This window comes from Trichechus manatus, unplaced genomic scaffold (genome assembly GCF_000243295.1).
Source record: "Trichechus manatus latirostris isolate Lorelei unplaced genomic scaffold, TriManLat1.0 scaffold00054, whole genome shotgun sequence".
Taxonomy (NCBI): Eukaryota; Metazoa; Chordata; class Mammalia; order Sirenia; family Trichechidae; genus Trichechus; species Trichechus manatus.
In genome coordinates, this window is record NW_004443990.1 from 12,454,644 (window position 1) to 12,482,432 (window position 27,789).

General features: G+C 47.9%; 2 protein-coding genes across 2 annotated transcripts in view; one reads left to right on the plus strand and one right to left on the minus strand.

Annotated features, from left to right (window-relative positions):
* Positions 1-27,789, minus strand: part of ACSF2 (acyl-CoA synthetase family member 2) — a 44,991-nt gene that overhangs the window by 5,252 nt on the left and 11,950 nt on the right. The window contains exons 2-10 of the mRNA XM_004377933.2: positions 8,707-8,902; positions 8,174-8,302; positions 7,876-7,929; positions 7,196-7,314; positions 6,925-7,090; positions 6,228-6,323; positions 5,886-6,043; positions 5,505-5,596; positions 5,091-5,167 (exon numbers count right to left, since the gene is read on the minus strand). Coding sequence (XP_004377990.1) covers positions 5,091-5,167; positions 5,505-5,596; positions 5,886-6,043; positions 6,228-6,323; positions 6,925-7,090; positions 7,196-7,314; positions 7,876-7,929; positions 8,174-8,302; positions 8,707-8,902 — 1,087 coding nt within the window. The remainder of the gene's footprint in view (positions 1-5,090; positions 5,168-5,504; positions 5,597-5,885; positions 6,044-6,227; positions 6,324-6,924; positions 7,091-7,195; positions 7,315-7,875; positions 7,930-8,173; positions 8,303-8,706; positions 8,903-27,789) is intronic.
* CHAD (chondroadherin) lies at positions 649-4,869 on the plus strand. Its single transcript, XM_004377934.1, has 4 exons — positions 649-1,455; positions 3,537-3,700; positions 3,952-4,097; positions 4,327-4,869. The coding sequence occupies exons 1-3, from the start codon at positions 682-684 to the stop codon at positions 4,091-4,093; spliced, it is 1,080 nt and encodes a 359-aa protein (XP_004377991.1). The 5' UTR covers positions 649-681; the 3' UTR covers positions 4,094-4,097; positions 4,327-4,869.

Here is a 27,789-nt window from a genome sequence, read left to right on the forward strand (position 1 = left end):
CCCAGGGTAGGGAAGGAGCTCCCATCTCCTTAGGGCCAGCGCAGGAGCCTGCCACCAGAGCGGCCCTCAGGCTCAGCCGGCATTGCACAAGAGCCCCATTAAAGCACCATGGGTGGCAGACCACGGTGGGACTCGAGTCCGGCCCCCCTTCCTCCCTCCACCGCCTGGGGCACCCAGCCGAGAGGGTATGGGGCGGGGGGTGGGGGCGGTGTGGAGGCTAAAGCTTGAGCAAACAAATAAATTCAGGTTCAGGGAACGCCTCCCTCCCTCCCTCCGGTGTGAACTCAGGCCTCTAAACACACCCATATCTACCCGACCCGTCCCCTCTGCAAAAAAAAAAGCATGGAGAAAGGAGGTAGGGAGAGAAGCAGGATCTGAGAGCAGGGGGGAAGAGGGATTGGTTCGAGGGACAAGGTTCTGAGGCCACAATCCCAGCCCGCCAGTCGCCAGCTAGGGGAGGAAGGCCCCCCCAACCCCGTTGACAGCAGGGGCGCATCTCCAGGCGGGAGGGGGTTAAGCCCTGTGGCCCCGATGCTCCACGTAGAAGCTGGCAAGGGCTACCGGCTGTGGTCAGGGACGCAGTATAAGTAGGGCCGGAGACTGAAGGCCGAAGACTCAGTGCTGCCCACGCCAGGCCACCATCACCACCGCTGCCCCAGCCCCGGCCCCAGGCTCCCGGCCATGGTCCGCCCGGTGCTCCTACTCAGTCTCGGCCTCCTGGCCGGCCTGCTGCCGGTGCTGGCTGCCTGCCCCCAGAACTGTCACTGCCACGGCGACCTGCAGCACGTCATCTGCGACAAGGTGGGGCTGCAGAAGATCCCCAAGGTGTCAGAGAAGACCAAGCTGCTCAACCTCCAGCGCAACAACTTCCCAGTGCTGGCTGCCAACTCGTTCCGGGCCATGCGGAACCTCGTGTCGCTGCATCTGCAGAACTGCCAGATCCGCGAGGTGGCCGCTGGAGCCTTCCGTGGCCTCAAGCAGCTCATCTACCTGTACCTGTCCCACAATGACATCCGCGTGTTGCACGCCGGCGCCTTCGACGACCTAAGCGAGCTCACCTACCTCTACCTGGACCATAACAAGGTGACTGAGCTGCCCCGGGGGTTGCTCTCCCCACTCGTCAACCTCTTCATCCTGCAGCTCAACAACAACAAGATCCGTGAGCTGTGTGCAGGCGCCTTCCAGGGCGCCAAGGACCTGCGCTGGCTCTACCTGTCGGAAAATGCGCTCAACTCCCTGCAGCCCGGTGCTCTGGATGATGTGGAGAACCTCGCCAAGTTCCACCTGGACAGGAATCAGCTGTCCAGCTACCCCTCCGCTGCTCTGAGCAAGCTGCGGGTGGTGGAGGAGCTGAAGCTGTCCCACAACCCCCTAAAGAGCATCCCTGACAATGCCTTCCGGTCCTTTGGCAGATACCTGGAGACCCTCTGGCTGGACAACACCAACCTGGAGAAGGTGAGCTCCTGGCTGCAGCACTCTGCGCTGGCTCCTTCTTCCCCTCCGGGAGGCCTAGGGAGCCAGGGCCACTGCTGGGCACTGTCGCCTCTCCCCCCAAATTCCCTCCACCCCTCTGGTTATCTTTAAGGTGAGTAGAGGTCCCCTTGGGGGACCTCTGTCCCTTATCTTGTCACATCCCACTAATCCCTGCCCAGATGCCCCTGTCCCTAGTCTTAGCCACTGCCCTCCCAGGATTCATACTTATAAAAGGAGCTGGGGGCTGCGCTGGCCTCACAAATGGCCCCCTAGAAGCATCTACAGTGTCCCCGAACCCCCTACTATGGGCAGCAGCCACCTCTTCCTGTTAGGCTTTCTGCCCCTCCCTGATGTTTTTTTCCCGTCTCCAGTAAACCTAGCACCCCATAAAGGAAGTTTTGTTTATTGAAGAGCCTTCCAGAGGAGCTGGGCAAATCAGGCCCACAAAGAGACCCTGTTCCTGGGGCGGACTGTGCATGTGTGCTCAGGTGGGGTGAGGGGTTGAAGGAGTGAAGGGGGAGCAGATACCTGAGAAAGATGCTCCTTTGCACCCCTCAGTGGCCCTGGGGAACCCCCTGCCTTGGCCCCCACACACAGCTCCACTGCATTCCTCAGGACCCTTTAAACAGAATTAGGGAAGTCAGCGCCTGGGGACCAGGGGCTTGCCCAGGCTGCAGGCTCCATGCCCATGGGCTCCATGAAGGGGCAAAGGCAAGAGCTGAGGACCACTGTCAACCTTGGCACAGGACCCCAGATATCTCCCTTGGGAAGACTGGCTAGGCCTCACTTCCCCCTAGACTGCCGACTGCACTTTGCCTACCCTAGTCACCATACCATCTCCTGGCTGCATTCTCAGCCTCCCTCCCCAGCACCTGGCGAAGTGGGTCTACCTTGGGTAGAGACAGAACCCTCCTTGGGTCTGGAAAATCACCCTGGTACCAGGGGCTTTGTCCAGGAGTTTGGGTGGGGGCCAGGGCAAGAAGGAGCAGACAGTCTTCAGGACAGTCTGATCACCAGAGAACCTCGCACTCCAACCTAAGCACAGGTGAGCACACAGGCATGGAGACGGAGGACAGAACTGAAGCTGGACAGGAGCTAACCTCTGTTTGGGTGGAGGGAGCCTTCCTGAGCCTGCCCTTCTTCAGCTCTGTCCACCTCCCCAGCTGAAGTCAGAGTCCCCTCTGTCCCACCAGTGCCAAAGTGGCGTTTCAGTGGGCAGCAGAGCTGGGTATGAGAGGCTGATTTAAGGCAGGGGAGGCCAGGCAGGAACTGTGGCGCCAGGGCCAAGATGTGGGCACCAATAGAACATTTCCTCTGGAGCCATCCAACCTGACCCAAGTCTCCATCAAGGTGGCTCCACAAATAGCGGCTGGCAAGCAGTGAGGGAGCCGTGAGGACAGAGCTGCGGGAAGTCCCAGGACCCTAGGGCTATGGGGAGCCTGGGCCCACTGCCCACCCCACCAAACACTGACCAGGCTCTCCGTGTGCCAGCTTGGGCTGCTGGGACCAAACCCTGGCTGCCTCCCCAGTCCCTGTGTTTGTACAGGGAGTGTTGTGCCAGGGGAAGAGTACTGGGTGTGGTCCTGCAGCTACTGTTTACTGGCCGGTGTGACCCGACGCAAGGGACTTAACTTCTTAGAGCCTCCAGTTTCCCATGTGCATATTGGAAATCTCAAAGTGTTGAGTCCCTGGGTGGTGCAAATGGTTAGTGTGCCTGGCTGCCAACCAAAAGGTTGGAGGTTGGAGTCCACCCAGAGGCGCCTCAGAAGAAAGGCCTGACAATCTATTGGCAAAAAGTCAGCCATTGAAAACCCTATGGAGTACAGTTCTACTCTGACACACATGGGGTCACCATGAGTCAGAGTCGACTTGATGGGCAACTGTTTTTATCTCAAAGGGTGCCTGTGTAAACTAGATCATCTGTGACAACTGTTTGAAAACTGTGAAGCTCCTTGAGGAACCAATGCTTATGTCCAGGGAAGGACTCTGCCCGTGAGGTGACAGGGCTGGGAGAGGCCAGGGATCGGGCTTGGGGGCTCACTCATGCCCATCTTGCTCCCCAGTTCTCAGATGGTGCCTTCCTGGGTGTGACCACACTGAAACACGTCCATTTGGAGAACAACCGCCTGAGCCAGCTGCCCTCCAACTTCCCCTTTGACAGCCTGGAGACCCTCACACTCACCAACAACCCCTGGAAATGTACCTGCCAGCTCCAGGGCCTTCGGCGGTGAGAACATCCCCACCCCCACCCAGAACCCATCCTCATGGGATGGAGTGGAGACAACTGGCCCTGCACTAAAACACCCTTTGCATACCTCCTAGATCTACTACCTACTAGGTGGGACCCAGGAGCCTCTGTCTCCCCATTTGTAAAATGAGGTTGACAGTCCCAGACAGGCCAAGTCAGTCCTGGCCTCTGGCTCACTGTCCCAGCACTCCCACATCTCTTCCCCAACCCCAGCAACTCTGTCTCTCCAGGTGGCTGGAAGCCAAGACCTCCCGCCCAGGTGCCACCTGCAGCTCACCCTCCAAGTTCAGGGGCCAGCACATCCGGGACACAGCCGCCTTCCGCAGCTGCAAGTTCCCCACCAAGAGGTCCAAGAAGGCCGGCCGCCATTAAACAGGTAGGCAGTTCCCCCACACCCCTGTCTGGAGATTCCAGCAAGTGAGGCGGGTGTCCCAGGATACTCCCTCCCCTAGACCTTCCATTTCTGCAGGGAGAGGAGGGGGGGACTGGGCCTTGGCTAAGGGAGGAAACGATACTGCCCAGGGAACCCACTATCCTCTCCAACCATAGCCTGACTCCCGTGCAGGCTGCGGAAGTCCTGACCACTGGTCATTTCCTCACCGCAGGTCCTGGCCAAGCCAGTCCTGGTGACTGGCCTCTGCCTTCTGCTGGAGAGACTACTGACCTTCCCACCCTGACTCCACCTTCTCCCCAGAGCCTCTGCCAATGCACAGAGCTGCCACGCCTAGACATCCTGGCAGGGAGGCCTTGGGCACTCCAGCACACACCCAGCTCCCCCAGATGGTGGCCAGAAGAAGACATAGCACCTTCCCCCACCATTATTCCTGGCCCTACGGCCACGGCGCCTCATAGAGAAGCTGTCGCCAAAACCCCCAAGTCCCTCAGAACCAGACAGGATGGACATCAGGATGGCCATCCCTCCAGAGCCGCCCTTCCCTCTGCTCCCTTCTTCCTGCCATCTGGAAACCATCAGATCCTTGCCCCACTTCTTGCTTCCAGAAAGAGTCTTAAGCCTGTACCCTAATTCCACCAGCCCCCTGCCAGCCAGGATGCTCTAGCAGGACACCTGTGCTTTGCTGCATATCCTCACAAGCTGCATTTCTTCCCCGAATTTCTATAATTATAAATTTATGTGTGTGTAATATTTACTCCCCTGTCACCTATCTCCATGACATGCCAGCAGCTGCTGAGATCAGACTGTATTTTTTCATGTTTGCTTTCCAGCATGAGGGTTAGCCAAGAGGCTATGGCAGATTCCTGGGTCTCCCTCAGAGATCTGGCCTGGGCTCATCCCCACTCCTGTCAGTCTGTTCTCACCCCAGGTCACTGACCTGCACCTGCCCGCAGCCATGTCCCGGCCGCCACTCACCACCAGCTCCTTCATGTTCAGCTTGTTGATGATCACTCGGATCAGCTCTGGGGGTGCAGGGGACCCAGCAATCACACCTGAATCAGAGAGAGGGCTGACACGACTCCCCCCCTTCTCCAGGTCCAGGGGACCCCCTTCCCCTACAGCTCATTCTAGGGAAGAGCATGCCCTTCTCTCCCCGGGCCCTGGACCTCGTCCTATACCTGGCAGCCGGCCTTGGCCTGGTCTCTAGAGACACTGGGGGTTTGCCGCCTCCCACCCACATCTCTGTAGTACCTTCTTATCCCCTAAATAGAAGACTGGGAGCATATCTAGCTCACCCAGGCCATTTCTGGGGCGGGGGCGGGGGGTAGTCCCAGGCAAAGTAGAGCCAGAAGCCCCCTCCCCCTTTTGCCACCCTTGGCCCCACCCCACCTCCACTCATGGCTGAGATGTCGTAACTGGAGAGATCTGGCTGGTTCAGAATGTCCACGTACATGGTGGGGGTGCCATACAGGAAGGAGCCTCTGTACAAGGACGGGGTGGGCATCACAAAATTAGGCTTGGAAGTGGAAGGGAATTCCTTCTCACCCACCCCACCCTGAACCTGAAGCAAGGGTCAAGGCAAAAACTTATAGGTAACAGGCAGGAGAAACTCTTTGGAGGCATGAACTGGTCCTTTCCTGGGGGCTCCCAACTACCCATTTCCAGTTCTTCTTGCTGAAGGAAGGAGACATCTTGAAAAGGGTCCAGGGTCCAGGATGAGGACTAGGAAGATCTTATAAGTCCAAGGGTAGCCTGTCCACCAGTGCTCACCTCTCTTTGCTGATAGCCTCTAGCACCATCTTGCTATTGAAGCTCGGAGAGGACAGGATGAGGGTGGTACCGTGCATCACGCTCACCATTGTGCCCCCCACGGAACCCAGGCAGTGGTACAGGGGGTTGGGCAGGACAAGCCTCAGATCCTCTGGTTTCTGGAGATGGCAGCAGGAGGCTGGGTCTGTCATGGAGCCAGAGCCCCAAAAGCCAGTTCCTCCAGCCAGCAAGGGAAGCCAACGAACCCCTCCGCCAACTCCTGCCCAAGCCACCCTCTCCCTTCAGCCTGGTTTGGGGTGCCAGCCAGCCCTGCCCTGGGCACCCTCCCCAGCACCTCCTCACCTTCAGGTGCATTTTCAGGCGCTCCCCGATCATGTTGGAGTTGTTGACAATGTTGTAGTGGGAAAGGGTGGCCCCCTTGGGACTGCCTGTCGTTCCCTGGCAAGACAAGCAGGTGTTAGCCTGGCCTCCTCCTCCCCATCTCCTTCCCACCCCACTGTGCAGAAGAGCACTGGACTGGGAGTTAGGAGACTGGGATTCTTGACCCAATCCATCACTTGTTCATTTAGTACGTATTCGTGAAAGGTCTACCACGTGCCTGTGCTATGCTAGGTGCTAGGTAATAGAAATGTGTAAGAAATGAATATAAATGTGTAGAAATGTCCTCATGCTGCTCATAAGGTGGCTCCGAGGACTCTGCCCCCCACTAGCTGCATGGGCTTGGGTAAATTCCCTCTCTGGGCCTCAGTTTCTCCATCTGCTAAGTGAGGGGGCAGGCTCCACCAGCTCTGACCTGTAGTGGCTCAGTGAATCTGCCCCTGCCCTTGAGAGCTGGGGGAGGGGGACACTGGTTGCTGATGTTTCCCAGGGCAGAGAGGACAGCCAGGACAGGGCACCGAGACCTTGACTTCGGGCCAGTCTCAGGAGAGAGTGTCTGCCCTCCTGACCTCCTCTGCCATCTCTCCATTCCCGGGGAGGGATCATGGGGCCAGAAGTTAGTGTGCCAGCCTGGGCTTGGGGCCTGCGGCCTCTGCTCTACCGAGGTGAACTGGATGTTGATGGGGTCATGGCAGGACAGGAACTGCTGGGTGTAACGGAGCTGGGCCATATGCTGCTCCGAGCTGCCGGCCTCCACCACCTCCTTCAGGAGCAGGGTCCCCGGCAGAGGTTCATCCACTGAGATGACTGTGGTGAGGTCTGGGAGCCTACGGTGGGAAGAGTGTAGAGAGTCAGGGGCTGAGCAGGGGGTGAGGAAGTCAGGGATGCTGCATGCTGGCCCCTCCCCTGCCCCTTCCGTGGAACACACCCACCTCTGACTCTTCAAGGCCCCTGGTTGGGCCCGCTCCAGCTCTGGACAGATCTGCTTCAGGATGTTGTAGTAGTTCTGGGTCTTGAATTGCTTGGGGAACACTATGGCTTTGCAGCCCACCTGTGGAAGGGGAGTCACCCCCTTACAGTCAGCAGGAAGCCCCGGGATGGGGACCAGGGGGCCCCTCACTAGTCAACTATTATCTCTCATTCACACTCACCACTACCTTGACACATATGTGCACACCCTCTGACACACACATATCCAACCCGCACACACACATGTACCCCGTGACACACACACCACACCCTGGGACACCCACAGACACCAACTCACACATACCACCCCTAACACATACATATGTACTATACTCCAAGACAAATACACACATGTGCCACCCCCAAGACACACACACCACACCCCAAGACACATACACATCATGAACCAGGAAACACCCCCCAACTCGCTGACACTACCACCCCAACACACACCAGTCTGTATCTGACCAACCACCCTCTCCATGGAGTTGAGACCTCCTCCTATCCACACAGCCTGATGAAGGACAGACTGGGTATCACTGCCTGTGCATGCCCTCCCTTGCCCTATGTCTGCCCTCTGTGCCAGCCGGAGGCCCTCTTTGCCAGGCACCAGATAGGCCCCTTCCCCAGGAAGGGGTCCTACCTTCTTAAGGGCATATTCCAGCTCTGTCGCCTGGTAGGCTGGGTTCACAGATACCTGGTGGGGACAGCAAGGGCCTGTCAGTATCCTGGGCAGACCCTGTCCCTCCCACTGCCCCTCCACCCCCAGGAGGCAAAGAAACACCACGTGAGCAGAGGCAGCACCCTACACCCTTAGGCCCCCTTGACGGGCCTCAGGAGAAAGCACCACCTGGTCTGACACCAGCCAGGCAGTGGTTTGATTCTGGGGCCAATGATGCCCCCTCCACATACCCAGCTGTGCCAGGCCAGCCCCTCCTCACCAAAATGATGCCTGCATGAGCGGTGGCCAACTGTATGAGCACCCATGCATACGAGTTAGGTCCCCACATGCCCAGTCGGTCGCCCTTGCGGAGGCCAATGCTCAGGAGCCCTGAAGCAGCTTTGTCCACCTGGTGTAAATAGATGGGGCACAAGGGGTGACAGGAGAGCTAGCAGGAAGGGGCCCATGACGCCTACCCTCAGCCCTTAGCCCAGGGGTTCACATTAGGGTCCAACAGAATCACTTGGGAACAAGGGCACAGGCAGATTCTCAGGCCTCAGTGGGTCTTCAGTGGAGCCTGGGAACATGCATAGTTAACAAGTGCGCCAGGAGATCCTGATGCTGGAGGCATTGGGGCCACCTCTGCCTGAGCCCTGTCCCCTTCTTCTGCCATCCCCTCGGGTTCTCAAGCAGCCCCAACAAACTGCCCCATAGCCAGGTGTCCACCCTCTTCCTTGCCCTCCCACCCTTACCCAGATGGAACAGGCTGGGGGCTTGGCTCAGCCACTTGGAGGGTTCAAGGTCAGGACCTACCTCCTCCTTGAGCTGGGCAAAGGTCAACCTGACGTTTTCCTGGATGACGACCAAGGCCTCTCGGTCTGGTAACCGCTGGGCTGTGGCATCCAGGCACCGTCCCACTGTCTTGCTGATAAGACTCACTCTGGTGTGGCCCTGAACATAGCTGAGGCCTCCAATGGGCAGGGCACCACTGCCATCTGGATCTCCGGAACTATGGAGAAAGGGGGACATGTTCTTGACTGCACCAGGCCAGGCCTCCCTGGCACCAAGGATCTGGCCCACCTGGCTGGTAGGTAGGCTGCTTACAATGCCTTGGGGGCCATTGGATCTTCTTCAAATCTTCTTGTAAGAGAAGGAGATCCCCTGACCCTCTCTGCAACTTCAACCCTAAGCAGCAAGATGGGGACAAGGTTGCCTCAAGCTGGGGGCAAGGGGCCCTCAGGGAAACCCAGGAAAGTCCACCTACACAGATAGGCAGGATCTTACAAAACATGACCCTACCTACACCCCCATCTCCTGCTCACTGGGGCCCTTCCTGAGGAAGCAATGAAGCTTGCTTAGACGCAGAGCTGAAATCCAAGGCTTTAGGTTTCTGGGCTCTTTGATGGGTCAGTTTCTCTCCTCTGGGCTTAAACGTCAAAGACAGAATCAGAAAGGGTTTCAGGAGGGCAGATGGAGGCCCTACATTTTGACAGGCTTGTCATGTGCCAAGCTGGGCATCTGTGGATGAGAAGAACCACCCCCATCCCCCGCCCCTAATCCTTCAAATGGCCCCAAGGCTCGGGGCTCCAGCTCTCAGATCAGGTTGCAGATAAGAGGATTGTCCAAGGCAGCCAGTTAAGACAGGGAGAGTGAGGCAGATGTCAGATGAACAAGGGGCATCCAGAGCAGGCTCAGGTCTAAACTGGGCCTTGGGGCTTCCTAACACCACTCAACAGTCCTTGCTGAGGAGACTGAGTGCCAGGACTCCTCAGCTGTCACCTGGGGCTGCCCCCGCCCTTCTCAGGACAAGGCTGGTGGGAACAAGTCTGTGCAAAGGCCTGGGCAGTCAGAAGCAGCAACCTGCTCTCTGGTTTCCTTTCTCAGTCTTCCGAGAACTTCAGATCTCCCTCCCACTCCTATCAGATAAGACTGACTCCCCAGTGAGGGTGTCAAGCCAGACCTATGTCTTTCAATTCCTGCACCAGTGAGCTCTTCCTCACCACTTATTAACTGCAGGACTCTGGGAAAGTTACCAAAAGCCTTTGTTTACTCTTCTGTAAAATGCAGATAAATAGACTTATTTGGCCTATCATGAGTGAGCATCAGGTTCAAATGAGTACAGGCCTACAAAGGTGCTTAGAAGCCATGAAGTACTTGCTGTACCATTGACAGGCATTTACCATCCATTCATGTATTTATTGACCATTCATTCATTAGACACACAGTCACTGAGCATCCATACGTGCCACGTACTGTACTAGCAATGGAGAGGGAATAAGCTATGGTGCTTCCCTTAAGGAGCTTCCTGTCCATGGGGGGAATTAGACATATCAGCTCCTTCTTGGTAGGTTTGTTGTTGTTGTTAGGTGTCGTGGAGTCAAGCCAACTCATAGTGACCCTATAGGACAGAGTAGAACTGCCTCATAGGGTTTCCAAAGAGCAGCTGGTGGATTCAAACTGCGACCTTATGGTTAGCTGCGGTAGCTCTTAACCACTGTGCCACCAGGGCTCTTCAGGGTCCTATAAGCACCTGTAAAAAGGAGCCTGACTAAGACTAAGAGCCCAGGGGCTCAAAGAAAGCTTCCTTGAGGAGGCTATGCCTAAGCTCAGAGCTGAAGGTTACCCAACAGGGGTAAGTGGGCCCAGAAACTCCAGGTCCAGAGATTAGTGGCTTTCCCTACCCAAAGGCCCAAGTGGATTCACATTGTTTATGAACTAAAGAAGGAGGAATGGGCTACTTCCCAGGATCCATGTCCACAGAATGACTCTTCAGCCAGGGATTGGCCACCAAGGGGGTGGTCCTTAGCCCAGCTAGCCCCTGCAGCATCTATCTGGAGTCCAGCCAGGGGTCTGCCCAGCACACCCAAAGGTCAGAGCCAGCCCTCAAGGTTCACACCATCAGTGACCACCTAGTAGATGTGTAACCTGGAGCATGCCCTCTCTGATGCTCACACATCCACATGTGGACCTGGGTGGGGGCCCAGAAACTGTCACCTAGAGTGGACAGATGAGGACACACAGTCCCAAGCAGACCATACGTGGAGATTTCTAGACTTCTTAAGGGCCTTTGTGGAGTCCCCGGGTGGCGCAAGCGGTTAAGTGTTCGACTATTAACCGAAGGGTTGGCGGTTCGAACCCACCCAGAGGAGCATTGGAAGGCAGGCCTGGTGATCTGCTTCCAAAATGTCACAGCCTTGAAATCCTTATGGAGTACAGCTCTACTCTGCAACACCTGGGGTCACTATTAGTCGCAACTGACTCAACAGCAATGGGTTGGAGGTGGAAACAGGTGGTTCCTCCTCCAAGGAGTTAAAAGAATACTAGAAACTCCTATCAAAGAAACTTGCCTATAAACATAAGAACCACTCAACATTTTAAAGCCCAAGTGCAAACAGAACTGACTCTTCTGCCCTCCTTCCCCACACCCACCCTAAACGCCTGGGCAGAAAGGGCGGCCACTTCTTTTCCTGAAACAGAGTGGCATGTGTCCTTTTTATAACCTGAAAAAGACAAAGAGATTTCGTTTTAGGAAAAGTTTTACTTTGTTTTGTTTTCCAATGTAGGGTGGGAAGCTTAAGGAACTGAGAAAGAGAGCCAACCATTCCAATTTCTCCCAACTGAAAGAACTGAAGTAAATACACAGTGAGGACTTCCTTCAGATATTTAGATTGGATGTCATAAAACCAAGCACCCTCGGAGGCTAGGTGGGACCCTGATAAGTAAAGTAGCCAGGTAGGAGCTAGGAGGAAGTTAGAGGCAAAGTCCTATTGCCATTGAGTCATTTCAGACTCATGGAGGCCCCATGTGTTATAGAGTAGCACTACTCCATAGGGTTTTCTTGGGTGGTGCAAACAGTTAAGCGCTCAAAAAGTTGGGTGTTTCGAACCCACACAGAGCCAGCAACATGCTTTGGAAAGGTGACAGCCTTGAAAACCCTATGAACCAGTTCTACTCTGCACACATGGGGTCACCATAAGTCGGAATCCACTCGATGGCAGCTAGCAACTATCTTTATGGAAGCAGATCACCAGGCCTCTCTTCTGTGGTGCTGCTGGGTGGGTTCAAACTGCCAACCTTTAGGTTAGTAGTCAAGCGCAAATCATTTGCCCCTTTCAACGACCGTTTATACTTCCATACAAGGCTTAAAAAAAAATTCTAGGGCTTAAGCTAGTGTTGACACAGTCATAATTAAATTAAATTTAGGGACAGATTATACTGTTTACCTTCTCATGAGAAAAATAAAAGCAACACATATCACTTCTGTGCAAAAGGGTTACCCATATACATTAATTAATCAATAAAGCTGGGCAAGCCAAGGAAACACATCTGTCTGTGATCTGTCTTAGAAATTACTCAAGAAAAGAAATAATCTCAGCTTTGAATGCAGCAGGATTCTTCTTCCGGGGAGTCGAAACAAATGATAAAGTAGCTTATGTTCTCTGTGTATACCTCATAGTTCACTGTGACTATTAGCCCGACCAGCAGGTTCCATCCATGAATGCCCCTTCTCCAGGCTCAGGAGCACAGAGCTGGCCGTGACATACAGCTTACTGTTTAGAACATGGCTCACTGGGTGATAGGCTTTGGTCCTGAAGGCAGCCGCCAGCTGGAATACTGCTCCAGAAGGAACCTAGAATCCACCTGATGACTCTCTATAATGTAATTTCTAGGAATGTCTGCAGAGACTTTTAAAGACAACTTGGGAGTGTAATGATTCTGTTTTATGGAAAACATGGGCACTCTCAGTGAGCAAGCACAGAGATGGACAAATTTGCTCACGGTGTCTAAACAGAGGGGAGAAGAAGAACACTGAGCATCTCCTCGGTGACGCTGTCACACAGGTTTTCTCACACAATTGTCCCAACAGCTCATGGGAGACATGTGCTTTTAACCCTGTTTGAATCTTTCTCAACGGAGAAAACTGAGACAAAGAAATTAATCAACTTGTCTAAGATGCTACAATAAGGTTGATTAAAACAGCCTCATTGTCTGATCACAAACAGTTTTCCACTAAAGCACACCAAAGGGCACTGACACACAGAATCCATCAATGGCCAAATCCACCACAAAGTCCTAGGAGAAGGACAAATGGCCAGTAAGGATAGGAATAGATATCCATGTAACAAACCAAAGCACAACAACCAGAGTTACATGTTGCCCAAGAGATTGGTAAAGATGAAAAATATTGATATTATCATAATGTCTGCCACTTATTTTCAAACGATGGCAAAAAAAAGTGTGTGTGCTGCAGAAAATTCCACTGCCTCAAGTGGCTTGCTTGGCATGCCCTGTAGCTTCACATCAAAACCCTGGTTCCTTTGCTTGGCATGCCCCATAGCTTTACATTAAAATCCTGGTTCCCCTCTCCTTAACTGCTTCCCAAAACTAGAGGAAATTGGCAGAAACCAGTTTAGGGTGCCACGTTGACATTCAGGATAACCTTTTAGCTCATTAAGTACCTCATACATAGTAATTTCCCCACCTCTGGGTGGAGTTTAACCACTATTTTCTAAACATGCAATGCATGAAGTTATATGTAAACCCCATTGTGCCTGCATAGTATGACTGAGAATGTTGCTGATGTAACTTGTATGAACTTTCTACTTGTAAGTCCCTTAAAAGTAACCTTCCTCCTCGCCCTCGCTGAGCAGTCTTGGTGGCAGCAGCCCCAACTGTTCCTTTCCTTGCGCAATGAAATAAAAGTGCATTTCTACTCTCCCACCTCGGTCTCTCATTTGTTGGCTGAGATGAGTCACGCCCAGCAGAACCAGGGGTTTCTGCTTGGCAACAGAGACAGAGAAATAGATAAACTCCCTTACTGACCCTTTAAAAAAAAACAAACTCATTGCCATCAAGTCGATTCCAACTCATAGTGATGCTATAGGACAGAGTAGAAGTGCCCCATAGGGTTTCCAAGGCTGTAATCTTTATGGGAGGAGCCCTTTTAGGGGAGCAGACTGTCACATCTTTCCCCCATGGAGCGGCTGGTGGGTTCAAACCACCAACCTTCTGGTTAGTAGCCAAGTGCTTAACCACTGAACCACCAGGGCTCCTTCCATAAAGATTACAGCCTTGGAAACTCTGTGGGGCAGTTCTACTCTGTCCTATATGTTCGCTGAGTCGTAATTGACTCGATGGTAATGGGTTTGGGTTTAATGTTTATGGAGTTAATCTTCATGTGTTTAATTTTATTATGCCACTGGGTCCCAAAAGCTGCTATTCCAAAAATCATATATACACATTTACAATATACTTATATATATAATATATATACTTATTGCCATCGAGTCAATTCGGACTCATGGTGACCGCACATGTACAGAGTAGAACTGCTCCATAGGGTTTTCAAGGCTGTGACCTTTCAGAAGCAGATCTCCAGGCTTGTCTTCAGAGGTGCCTCTGGGTTGGTTTGAACTGCCAACCTTTCAGCTAGTAGTCAAGTGCTTAACCATTTGCACCACCCAGGGCCTCCTATATACACTTATAATATATTATATATATATAAAGTAATTAAATCTGTCTGATACCATAATAAATGAAAAGTCACTCGAAGGGAAAATATAATAAATCTCTAGTCCTCTCTTGTTGTTGGGTGTGCCTGCGAGTTGATTTTTGACTCATAGTGACCCCGTGTTACAGACTATAACTGTCCCATTGGGTTTTCTAGGCTGTAATCTTTATGGAAACACATTGCCAGGTCTTTCTTCCACAGAGCCTCCGGGTGGGTTCAAACCACCAACCTTTCAGTTAGCAGCTAAGTGCTTAACCATCGTGCCACCAGAGCTCCTTCCTAGTCCTCTACCCATACCAAAGATTGCTGTCATTCTAGTGGAGTCTACATTTAATTTCAAAACTCCGCAACAGGTATCCTTATCAAAGAGTACACATAGGCAGTAATAGAAAGTGGTTTCCTCTAAATGAAAGTTTATCCTTGCAACTGGAGCCAGTTTGTGTTATTCTAGCTTCTTATAATGAGTAAGAAGACAAGGAGAGGGGATGACTCAGCAGACAGCTTGAGCATATGGACTACAAAGCTGCCCTCTGTATTGCCTAGATAAACCTCCCCAAGTAGAGAAGATTCATAAAACGGTTATGAATTTCAACATAAAAACAAGAAAGAGTGATAATACAGAATGTTGACAAGGACATGGAGATATGGGCTGGGGTACAAATTGGTACAAGCTTTTTAGAGGACAGGTGTAGAAGCTATGAAGCCAATAAGGCTTAGGATTCAGGACCCCTCACCAAACTGGGCCCTCAGGTGCTGGGAATTCCTGGGAGTAGGAGATGGGAGGCCAGTTGCAAATAAAGAAGCATTTATTTGACAGCATTTCTGGCAAAATGCCTAAAGAGATGTCATAAGAAAAGGACCTGAAACTTTAAGGCCCCAGCAATTTGTAGCTTTTCTTATTCTAAATCAATATCCAATTGGTACAAATGTGGTGTTTGTAATTTTATATTCTTTTTCCTAAAGAGGGCATCCAAATTTGTGTAAGCTTCAGACCCCATAAATCTGGGTTCCTTCTGATGTAAGATTTTATTTATTTATTTTATTGTTTGTGTGTGTGTGTTTTAGGTGAAGGTTTACAGAGCAAATTAGTTTCTCATTAAAGAATACGCACATTGTTTTGTGACATTGGTTGCCAACCTCAAGATGTGTCAGCACTCTCCCCTTCTTGACCTTGGGCTCCCCATTTCTATTCATCCAGCTTTCCTGCCCCCTCCTGCCTTTTTGTCCTTGCCCCTGGAATGGTGTGCCCATTTGGTCTCATATACATGGTTGAACTACGTGTATTATTTGTTTTATAGGCCTGTCTAATCTTTGGCTGAAGGGTGAACTTCAGGAGTGAATCAGTACTGAGTTAAAAGGGTGCCTGGGGGCCATACTTTTGGGGTTTCTCCAGTCTCTGTCAGACCAGTAAGTCTAGTGTTTTTTTGTAAGTTTGAATTTTGTTCTACATTTTTCTCTAGCTCTGTCCAGGACCCTCTATTGAGATCCCTATCAGAGCAGTTGGTAGTAGTAGCCGGGCACAATCTACTTATGCTGGATTCAGTCTGGTGGAGGCTGTGGTAGTTGTGGTCCATTAGTCCTTTGTACTAATCTTCCCCTTGTGTCTTTGGTTTTCTTCATTCTCCCTTGCTCCAGACAGGGTAGGACCAGTAGACGTATCTTAGATGGCCACGCACAAGCTTTTAAGATCCCAGAGGCTACGCACCAAAGTAGGATGTAGAACACTTTCTTTATAAACTATGCTATGCCAGTTGAGCTAGATGTCCCCCAAGACCATGGTCCCCAGCCCTCAGCCCCAGTAACTCAGTCCCTCAGGGAGCCTGAATGTGTCTACGAAGCTTCTATGACTTTGCCTTGGTCAAGTTGTGCTGACTTCCCCAGTGTTGTGTACCGTCTTACCCTTCACCAATGTTACCACTTATCGATTGTCTAGTTAGTGTTTTTCCCTTCCTACTCCTCCCCTCCCTAGTAACCATCAAAGATCGTTTCTTTCTATGTGTAAACCTTTCATGAGCTTTTATTATACTGGTCTCATACAGTATTTGTCCTTTTGTGATTGACTTGTTCCACTCAGCATTATGCCCTCCAGATTCATCCATGCTGTGAGATGTTTCACAGATTCATCATTGTTCTTTATTGTCGCATAGTATTCCATTGTGTGTATGTACCATAGTTTGTTTATCCATTCATCTGTTGATGGGAACTTAGGTTGTTTCCATTTTTTGCTATTGTGAATAATGCTGCAGTGAACATGGGTGTGCGTATGTCTATTTGTGTGACGGCTCTTATTTCTCTAGGATATATTCCTAGGAGTGGGATTGCTAGATCATAATGGTATTTCTATTTCTAGCTTTTAAAGGAAGCGCCATATTGTTTTCCAAAATGCTTGTATGATTTTGCATTCCCACCAGCAGTGCATAACAGCTCCAATCTCCCGCAGCCTTTCAAACATTTGTTATTTTCTGGTTTTTGATTCACGCCAGTAATGTAAGGGTGAGATGGTATCTCACTATAGTTTTGATTTGCATTTCTCTAATGGCTGCTGATTGCGAGCACTTCCTCATGTGTCTGTCAGCCACCTGAATGTCTTCTTTGGTGAATGATTTAAGATTTTAAATACGCATACCCTTTGAACCAACAATTCTACTTCCAGGAATCTATCCTAAAAAAAAAAAAAAAAAACTAACAGATGCCTAAAGGTATAAATAAGGACATTAATTGCTGCTTAAGAAAGAATTGGGGAAAAACTTAATTTCTATGAACAAGGGATTAGACAACTGAATTATGGGGCATCTATACAATGGAAAGGAGCCCTGGTAGCGTAGTGGTTAAGAGCTTGGCTACTAACCAAAAGGTTGGCAGTTTGAATCCACCAGCTGCTCCTTGGAAATCCTATGGGGCAGGTCTACTCTGTCATACAGGGTTGCTATGAGTTGGAATCGACTCAATGGCAATGGTTTATATATATATATCTCCACTATTCCTCTGTCAGTTTGTCATACTATGGTGGTTTGCATGTTGCTGTGATGCTGGAAGTTATGCCACCAGTATTTCAAATACTAGCACGGTCACCCATGGTGGACAGGTTTCAGTGGAGCTTCCAGACTAAGACAGACTAGGGAGAAGGACCTGGCAATCTACTTCTAAAACAAATGGCCAGTGAAAACCTTATGAATGGCAGCGGAACATTGTCTGAGCTGGAAGATGAGCCCTTCGGGTTGGAAGGCACACAAAATATGACTGGGGAACAGCTGCCTCCTCAAAATAGAGTCGACCTTAATAACATGAATGGAGTCAAGCTTTCGGGACCTTCATTTGCTGATGTGGCATGACTCAAAATGAGAAGAAATAGCTGCAAATATCCATTAATAATTAGAATGTGGAATGTACAAAATATGAATCTAGGAAAATTGGAAGTCGTCCAAATGAAATGGAGCACATAAAGATTGATATCCTAGGCATTAGTGAGCTGAAATGGACTGGTACTGTCCATTTTGAATCAGACAATCATATAGTCTACTATTCTGGGAATGACAAATTGAACTGGTATAGTGTCGGATTCATTGTCAAAAAGAACATTTCAAGATCGATCCTGAAGCACAAAGCTGTCAGTGATAGGATAATATCCATACGCCTACAAGGAATACCAGTTAATATGACTATTATTCAAATTTATGCACTAACCACTAATGCCAAAGATAAAGAAATTAAAGATTTTTACCAACTTCTGCAGTCTGAAATTGATCAAACATGCGATCAAGATGCATTGATAATTACTGGTAATTGGAATGCAGAAGTTGGAAACAAAGAAGAAGGATCCTAGTTGGAAAATATGGCCTTGGTGATAGAAACAATGCTGGAGAGCGCATGATAGAATTTTGCAAGACCAACGACTTATTTCATTGCAAATACCTTTTTTCAACAACACAAACGGTGACTATACAAGTGGACCTCACCAGATGGAATACACAGGAATCAAATCAACTACATCTGTGGAAAGAGACGATAGAAAAACTCACTATCAGCAGTCAGAACAAGGCCAGGGGCCGACTGTGGAACAGATCATCACTTACTCACATGCAAGTTCAAGTTGAAGCTAAAGAAAATTAAAACAAGTCCACAAGAGCCAAAGTACAACCTTGATTATATCCCACCTGAATTTAGAGAGTATCTCAAGAATAGATTTGGCACATTGAATATTAATGACTGAAGACCAGACGAGTTGTGGGATGACATCAAGGATATCATACATGAAGAAAGCAAAGGTCATTAAAAAGACAGGAAAGAAAGAAAAGACCAAAATGGATGTCAGAAGAGACTGTGAAACTTGCTCCGGAATGTAGAGTAGCTAAAGCGAATGGAAGAAATGATGAAGTAAAAGCTGAACAGAAGATTTCAAAGGGTGGCCTGAGAAGACAAAGTAAAGTATTATAATGAAATGTGCAAAGACCTGGAGTTAGAAAACCAAAAGGGAAGAACATGCTCAGCATTTCTCAAGCTGAAAGAACTGAAGAAAAAATTCAAGCCTACAGTTGCAATATTAAAGGATTCTATGAGCAAAATATTTAACGACACAGGAAGTATCAAAAGAACATGGAAGGAATACACAGAGTCACCATACCGAAAAGAATTGGCTGACATGCAATCATTTCAGGAGATAGCATATGATCAAGAACCAATAGTACTAAAGGAAGAAGTCCAAGCTGAAATGAAGGCACTGGTGAAAAACAAGGCTCCAGGAACTGATAAAATATCAATTGAGATGTTTCAACAAACGGATGCAATGCTGGAAGTGCTTACTGATCTATGCCAAGAAATTTAGAAGACAGCTACTTGGCCAACTGACTGGGAGAGATCCATATTTGTGTCCAAAGAAAGGTGATCCAACAGAATGTGGAAATTATCAAACAATATCATTAATATTGCATGCAGTAAAATTTTGCTGAAGATAATTCAAAAACAGTTGTGGCAATACATCGACAGGGAACTTCCAGAAATTCAAGCTGGATTCAGAAGAGGATATGGAACGAGGGATGTCATTGCTGATGTCAGATGGATCTTGGCTCAAAGAAGAGAATAACAGAAAGATGTTTACCTGTGTATTGACTATGCAAAGGCATTTGGCTGTGCAGATCATAACAAATTATGGATAACATTGCAAAGAATGGGAACTCCAGAACATTTCATTGTACTCATGAAGAACCTGTACATAGACCAAGAGGCAGTCATTCAAACAGAAAAAGGGGATACCACATGGTTTAAAATCAGGAATAGTGTGTGCCAGGGTTGTATCCTTTCACCATTCTTATCCAATCTGTATGCTGAGCAAATAATCCAAGACGTGGACTGTATTAGAAGAACACAGCATCAGGACTGAGGGAAGACTCATTAACAACCTGCGATATGCAGATGATACAACCTTGTTTGCTGAAAGTGAAAAGGGCCTGAAGCACATACTGGTGAAGATCAAAGACTACAGCATGCAGCAAGAATTACACCTCACATAAAGAAAACAAAAATCCTCACAACTGGACATATAAGCAACATCATGATAAATGGAGAAAATACTGAAGTTGTAAAGGATTTTATTTTACCTGGATTCACAGTCAACGCCTATGGAAGTAGCAGTCAAGAAATTAAACCACACTATGGAAAACAATATGGCACCTCCTTAAAAAGCTAGAAATAGAAATACCATACAATCCAGCAATCCCACTCCTAGGAATATATCCTAGAGAAATAAGAGCTGTCACACGAACAGACATATGCACACCCATGTTCACGGCAGCATTATTTACAATAGTAAAAAGATGGAAACAATCTAAGTGCCCATCAACAGATGAATGGATAAACAAATTATGGTACATACACACAATGGAATACTACGCCATGATAAAGAACAATGATGAATCTGTGAAACATCTCACAACATGGATGAATCTGGAGGGCATCATGCTGAGTGAAATAAGTCAATCACAAAAGGACAAATATTGTATGAGACCACTATTATAAGAACTCAAGAAAAGATTTACACATAGAAAAAACATTCTTTGATGGTTATAAGGGTGGGGAGGGATGGGGCAAGGAAATCACTAACTAGATTCCTTGGTGAAAGGAAAAACAACACACAATATAGGGGAAGTCAGCACAATCTGACCAAGGCAAAGTCATAGAAGCTTCCTAGACACATTCAAACTCCCTGAGGGGCGGAGTTACTGGGGCTTAGGGCTGAGGACCATGGTCTCAGGGGACATCTACGTCAATTGGCATAACATAGTTCATAAAGAAAATGTTCTACATCCTACTTCGGTGAGTAGCATCTGGGGTTTTAAAAGCTTGCAAGTGGCCATCTAAGATACATCTATTAGTCCCATCCCATCTGGAGCAAGGGAGAATGAAGAAAACCAAAGACAAATGGAAAATATTAGCCCAAAGGACTAAAGGACCACATGAACCAGAGCCTCCACCAGCCTCAGTCCAGAAGAATTAGATGGTGCCCAGCTACCACCACTGACCACTCTGACAGGGATCACAACAGAGAGTGTTGGACAGAGTGGGAGAAGAATGTAGAACAAAATCCAAATTCACAAAAAAAGACCAGACTTTCTGGTCTGACAGAGACTGGAGGAACCCCCAAGACTATGGTCCCCGGACACTTTGCTAACTCAGAACTGAAACCACTCGGAAGCCCACTTTTCAGACAAAGATTAGACAGGCGTATAAAACAAATAAGACACGTGAGGAACATGCTTCTTAGTTCAATCAAATATATGAGACTAAATGGGCAACCGCTGCCCAAAAGCAAGATGAGAAGGCAGGAAGGGACAGGAACTGGACGAATGGACACAGGGAACCTGGGTTGGAAAGGGGGAGAGTGCTGTTACACTGTGGAGATTGTAACCAATGTCACAAAACAGTATTTGTATAAATTTTTTAATGAGAAACTAAGTTGAGCTATAAACTTTCACCTAAAGCACAATGAAACTGCAAAAGAAACACTACTCTGACTTACTCGGGTTTAGCCTTAAAGAGGTGAATATATATTTTGGCAGCTATGGGAAGGGTGGGGTATTAGATTAAATAGGGCAATACTATGGAGCCCTGGTGGCGCAGTGGTTGAGAGTTACGGCTGCTAACCAAAAGTCAGCAGTTCAAATCCACCAGCCGCTCTTTGGAAACCCTATGGGGCAGTTGTACTCTTCCCTATAGAGTCGCTATGAGTCGGAATCAATTGCACGGCAATGGGTTCAGTTCAGTTCGGTTCATGGCAATACTTCAATAAAATTCCACTTGAATATAGTATTTATGCAGGAAGGATTCAGCAAATCAATAAAATGGTTTATTAGGTAAGAGCCAATCAATAAAATGCTTCAATTGTGCAAATATTAAAAAAAGAAAAAAGAGGGCCACATAAACCAAACTTTATCAGCCTGAGACCAGAAGAACTAGATGGTGCCCGGCTACCACCAATGACCACCCTGACAGAGAGCACAGCAGAGAGTCCCTTACGGAGCAGGAGAAAAGCAGGGTGCAGAACTCAAATTCTAGTAAAAAGACCAGACTTAATGGTCTGACTGAGACTGGAGGAACCCCGGAAAGCATGGCCCCCAGACTCTCTGTCAACCCAGAACTAAAAAATTCCCGAGGCCAACTCTTCAGACAAAAATCAGACTGGACTATGGGGCTTAAAATGATACTCATGAAGAGTGTGCTTCTTAGATCAAGTAGATACATGAGACTAAATGGGCAGCTCCTGTCCAGAGGTGAGATGAGAAGGCAGAGAGAGGGTCAGGAGCTGGTAGAATGGACACTGGAAATCCGGGGTGGAAAGGAGGAGTGTGCTGTCACAACTAGGGTCACATAACAGTGTATTATAAATTTTTGTATGAGATACTAACTTGAACTGTAAACTTCCACTTAAAGCATAACAAAAAAAAAAAAAAGAAAGAAAGAAATTATGTATTGCATTGGGCAAATCTGCTGCAAAAGACCTCTTCGAAGTTTTCAAAAGCAAAGATGTCACTTTAAGGATTAAAGTGAGCCTGACCCATGCCATGGTGTTTTCAATCGCCTCATATGCATGTGAAAGCTGGACAATGAATAAGGAAGACCAAAGAAGAACTGAAGCCTTTGAATTAAATGGTGTTGGTGAAGAATACTGAATATACCGTGGACGGCCAGAAGAACGAACATATCTGTCTTGGAAGAAGTACAGGCAGGGTGCTCCTTGGAAGCAAGGAATGCGAGACTTCGTCTCACGGACTTTGGACATGTTATCAAGAGTAACCAGTCCCTGGAGAAGGACATCATGCTTGGTAAAGTAGAGGGTCAGCAAAAAAGAAGATCCTTAACAAGATGGATTGACAGAGTGGCTGCAATAATGGGCTCAAACACAGCAACGATTGTGAGGATGGTGCAAGACCAGGCAGTGTTTTGTTCTGTTGTACTTAGGGTCACTATGAGTCAGAACCGACTCGACGGCACCTAACAACAACATATATATATATATACACACACATATATATGCCACTTCAGTGTGCAATTCAGTGGCATTAATTATATTCACAATGCTGTGCAACTATCACCACTATTTATTTCCAAAACTTTTTTAATCACCCCAAACGGAAATTCTGTACCCCTTAAGCATGCCCCTCTTTCCCCAGTCCCTGGTGTAACCGCTATTCTACTTTCTGTCTCTACACTTTTGCCCCTTATTCCTTTTTACGGATGAAGCAGAAGCAGCAAGAGGTTCATTTTCTTAAGGTTCCAGCTCTAGTGGGTGGCAAATGTGGGCCCCTTTCTAAGTGTACTGCTCTTTACACTGTGGCCCATCCCCAGCCCCTGAGAACCCCCAGGGGCTGCAGCAGCAAACCTGAGAGCTGATGGGGCCCTCTGAGTGTCATGGGGACACAGAGACACCCTCCTGGAAGAGTCTTTTAGCAGCTGCCCTGCTCCACCTCCCCTCTCACAGCACTCAGGCACGCGCTGGCCCTTTGCCATGACTTATTTGTGGCACCTGATTCATTCTCTTGTCCTCCTTTGATCTCACTGTTCTTTCTCAGGTTACAGTTCACCTCTCCTGGCACCAACCACAATGGTTTTGCTTCCTAACTGCATTCGCCAGGTTTGCCCCCTGCCACGTGTTTGTTTTGTCACCAAGCCAGGAACTGTGGGGCTGCATCTCGTGGGGGAGTGGGAGGGGCTCCTTTTCCTAATTTGCACAGAGACACAACCCAAGCTAGTGGCTGACCTGCTAATGGCACCATGACACGGGACAGAGAGATGGCCAATGCTAGGGCAGAAGAGGAGGATCTTGAAAGCCTTGTATCCCAGTGTTAACTCTTCCCTGCCCACTGTGGTCTTGGAGCAGGATCTGAACAGAGAAAGCATTGCTGGTCAGATCAGGGAACTCTGGGAGCAGCTGTGGTACTCTGTGACATTCCAGGGCCAATGACCCTGCCAGAGGCTGGAAGCCACCACAGGCACAAATGATTACACAGTTCTGACAGGGTCAGGTAGAGACCACAGGCAGAGATGGGCCCTGGAGGAGCCATCAAAGGCAGGGCAGGTCAGGTACCTGCAGACGCCTGAGAAACAGACCTGCAGTCAAGATTCTACTTGAGAGAGATGCTGTTTATTTTTCTTCTTGTTATATAATACCTACTGGGTAGAGGCTCTTGGAAACCAGGTCAGAGGCTTGCAGGTGGACCCTGCCCCTGCTGGAGGCTGGGGTTATCTCAGGTCCCAGCCTCTTAATCCTTCCGGAAGCCACAGGGGGAGAAAAAGTCAGTGAACTCTCTGAACTGTGACCAGTTTGAGGGCCCATGGAACTACAGGAACATCCCGGACAAGGAGGCCAGTCCACTGCTTCCCTGGAGAAGGCGGCATGCTAGCCACCAGAAAGGCAGCCTCAGTAACAAAACTGTAAGCAATATGCTGCTCTGTCTAAAGTCATGGATTTGCTCCCCACCCCGCAACACACACACAGGCATTTGGTGCAAGGCTGGTCCCTAGGCCCAAGAAAAAACATAAATCATCAACAAAGATAAAAGACAGGCAACTACCTGGGTTTATAAATTTCATTTTATATAAGAGAAGTGATTAGTATCTAGCCTGTGTTAAAAAGAAAAAAAAAAAACCTCACAAATCAATAAGGACAATCTAATTCAACAAATGGTCAAAGAATATGAACACGATATTCACCGAAGACATTAGTAGTAAACGTTTCAAAAGATGCCCACTCTCCCTGGTAATCAGGAAACGCAAATTCAAACCATCATGAGATACTCTTTCACCCCCACCAGACCGGCAAACCCTTTAAAGACCAGCAGTACTTGCAAGGATGCGGGAGGACAACTCTTGGTCGCTGCTGGTGGTCATAGCAGCAGTCTCTTCAAGGTGATATCTAGAGCTGAAAATGTCAACTCTTCCACAAAGAAATTCTACTGCAAGAGATTCAGTCATACAATGGACTACTACACAGCAGGTAAAAAGAATAACCTACATCTAAAGGTATCAAGGAGTCCCTGGGTAGTGCAAATGGTTAACACGCTCGGCTGCTAACCAAAAGGTTGGAGGTTTGAGTTCACCCAGAGACACTTGGAAGAAAGGCCTGGTGATCTACTTTTGAAAAATCAGCCATTGAAAACCCTACGGAGCACAGTTCTAGTCTGACACACATGGGGTTGCCATGAGTCGGAACTGACTAGATGGCAACAGGTTTATAGGTGTGAACATGAATAGATCTCAAAACACATATTGTTGAGTTTTAAAAAATGCACACAATGATACTGTTTTTGCTAAAATTATGAAAGCATAATATGTATTGCTTATGAATACAAAAAAATAGCAAAAACTAAGATTACTTATTACTTGCATGGCATGATTCTAAGGGCTTTACATGTTTTAACAAATTTAAATTTTAAGTACAGACCAAATGATACAATATACTGTTTTGTACTCATAGGCAAGCCTAAGCCTCAGTCCTCAGTCAAAGCATTCACTTTTGTGCGGGACATACTTCTAGCTAAATGGGCCAGTGCAGCTCCTAGCTCATGGAGGACGAGACAGGCTCTCCCCTCTCCTATTCATCTTGCGCACCACCCCAAGATTCAGTATCGAAACACACCATTACCCCAGCCCACGTGCGGCTCACCACTCTGTGGGGCTGCAGTCCCTCATGGGGCCTCCATCAGGTGAGTGGTTGACCTACTAAGGGCACCATGACATGGTGGTATAGATGGCCAATGCAAGGACAGGAGGGGACAAGCATGAGTCACGGAGTTTGAACCTGAAATAGCTGTCTTTACCTTGGAATAAAGTTATAATATTTACATACCTCCATAGACAGATGACACATTTGTACCAGCTACAACATGTGACTACTGTTCATGAATATGAAGGTGGTATTGTGACATATAAAATCCAAATTACCTTAAAGGCACTACTGAAGGATCATTTTCTTAATTGATGGCCATTAAAAGCAAAAGAATCACAAGAATGACTACGATGTTAAAAATGATCCTCGCACCATGTAAAAAATTAACTCAAAATGGATCACGAACTTATAATATAAAACCACAAAACATTTAGAAGAAAATCTTCAGGGTCTAGGGCTAGGCAAAGAGTTCATAGACTTGACAACAAAAGCATGATCCATAAAAGGAAAAATTGATAAATGGGACTTGATCAAAATTTAAAACTTCTGCTCTGCAAAAGATCCTGTTAAGAGGATAAAAAGACAAGCTACAGAGTGGGAGAAAATATTTACAAACCACATATCTGACAAAGGACTCATAACTAGAATATATAAAGAACTCTAAATACTAAATAGTAAAAAAAAAATTTTATCTAGAAAATGGGCAAAAGACATGAACAGACATTTCACCAAAGAGGACATACATATGCCCATAAGCACATGAAAAGATGTTCAACTTCATTACCCAAAAGGGAAATGAAGAGTGAAACCACAGTGAGATATCACTGCACATCTATCAAAGAGGCAAAAATAAAAAGCGTAACACCACCAAATGCTGGCAAGGTTGTGGAGAAACTGGATCACTCATACACTGCTGTCAGGAATATAAAATGTTACATTCTGAAAAACAGTTTGGCAGTTTCTTTTAGAACTAAACATGCAACTATTATATGAGCCAGCAATTGCATTCCTGGACATTTATCCCAGAGAAATAAAGACAATTTACACAATACCTATACATGAATGTTAAAGCATCTTTATTTAGAATAGCCACAAACTGGAAACAACCCAAATGTCCTTCAGTGGGTGAAAGATTAAACGAACTGTGGTACATTCATACCATGGAATGAAAAGGAACAAACTATTGATACATGCAACACCCTGGATGGATCTCTGTAAGATTCCATTTATTTGACATTCTTGAAATAACAAAATTATAGAAATGGAGAACAGATAACAGATCAGTGGCTGTCAGGGGCCAAGGATGGAGAGGAGAGAAAGACCCTTCACAAGATGGACTGAAACAGTGGCTGCAACAACGGGCTCAAGTATAGCAACGATTGTGAGGATGGCAAAGGACCAGGCAGTGTTCCGTTCTGTTGTGCGCAGCGTTGCTATGAGTCAGAACCAACTAGACAACAAGAAGGAGGGGGTGAGGGCAGGAGGCATGTGAGTGTGGCTATAAAAGGGAGACATGAAGGAATCTTGTGGTGATGGAAATGCTCTGCTGTATCTTATCTTGACTATACCATTGTCAATATCCTGGTTGTGATGTTGAACTAGTTTTCCAAGATGTAACCATTGGGAGAAACTGGATAAAGAGTATATAAGATTTCGCTGTATTACTTCTTATAATTGCATGTGAATCTAAAATTACGTCTAAATAAAGTTTAATTACAAAAAAAAGATTCTCAGACTATATAATACTGGTTATTATTATGGACTGAATTGTGTCCTTCCAAAATATGTGATGTAAATCCTAACCCCTATACTTGTGGTTATAATCCCATTTGGGAATGGACTTCTTTGTTATATTAATGAGGCAGTATTAGTATAGGGTGTGCCTTTTTTTTAAATTAATTTATTTATTTTTCCCCATACAAAAATTTATACATACATTGTTATGTGACCCTAATTGCTCTCCCCTTACTGTGACAGCACACTCCTCCTTTCTACCCCTGATTCCCCATGTCCATTCAACCAGCTCCTAACCCTCTCTGCCTTCCCATCTCACCTCCGGACAGAAGCTGCCCTTTTGGTCTCTTGTATCTATTTGAGCTAAGACACACACTCCTCACGAGTATCACTTTATGTCCCACAGTCCAGTCTAATCCCTGTCTGAAGAGTTGGCCTCAGAAACTGTTTTAGTTCTGGGCTGATAGAGAATCCAGGGGCCATGCTTTCCGGG

What these genes read in the sequence shown, in the direction of transcription:
- CHAD (XM_004377934.1), top strand. Translation starts at nt 682, where the DNA reads ATGGTCCGCCCGGTGCTCCTACTCAGTCTCGGCCTCCTGGCCGGCCTG. An exon ending in ACAACACCAACCTGGAGAAG is followed by an intron (nt 1,456 to 3,536) that starts GTGAGCTCCTGG and finishes CTTGCTCCCCAG; the next exon opens with TTCTCAGATGGTGCCTTCCT. An exon ending in CAGCTCCAGGGCCTTCGGCG is followed by an intron (nt 3,701 to 3,951) that starts GTGAGAACATCC and finishes CTGTCTCTCCAG; the next exon opens with GTGGCTGGAAGCCAAGACCT.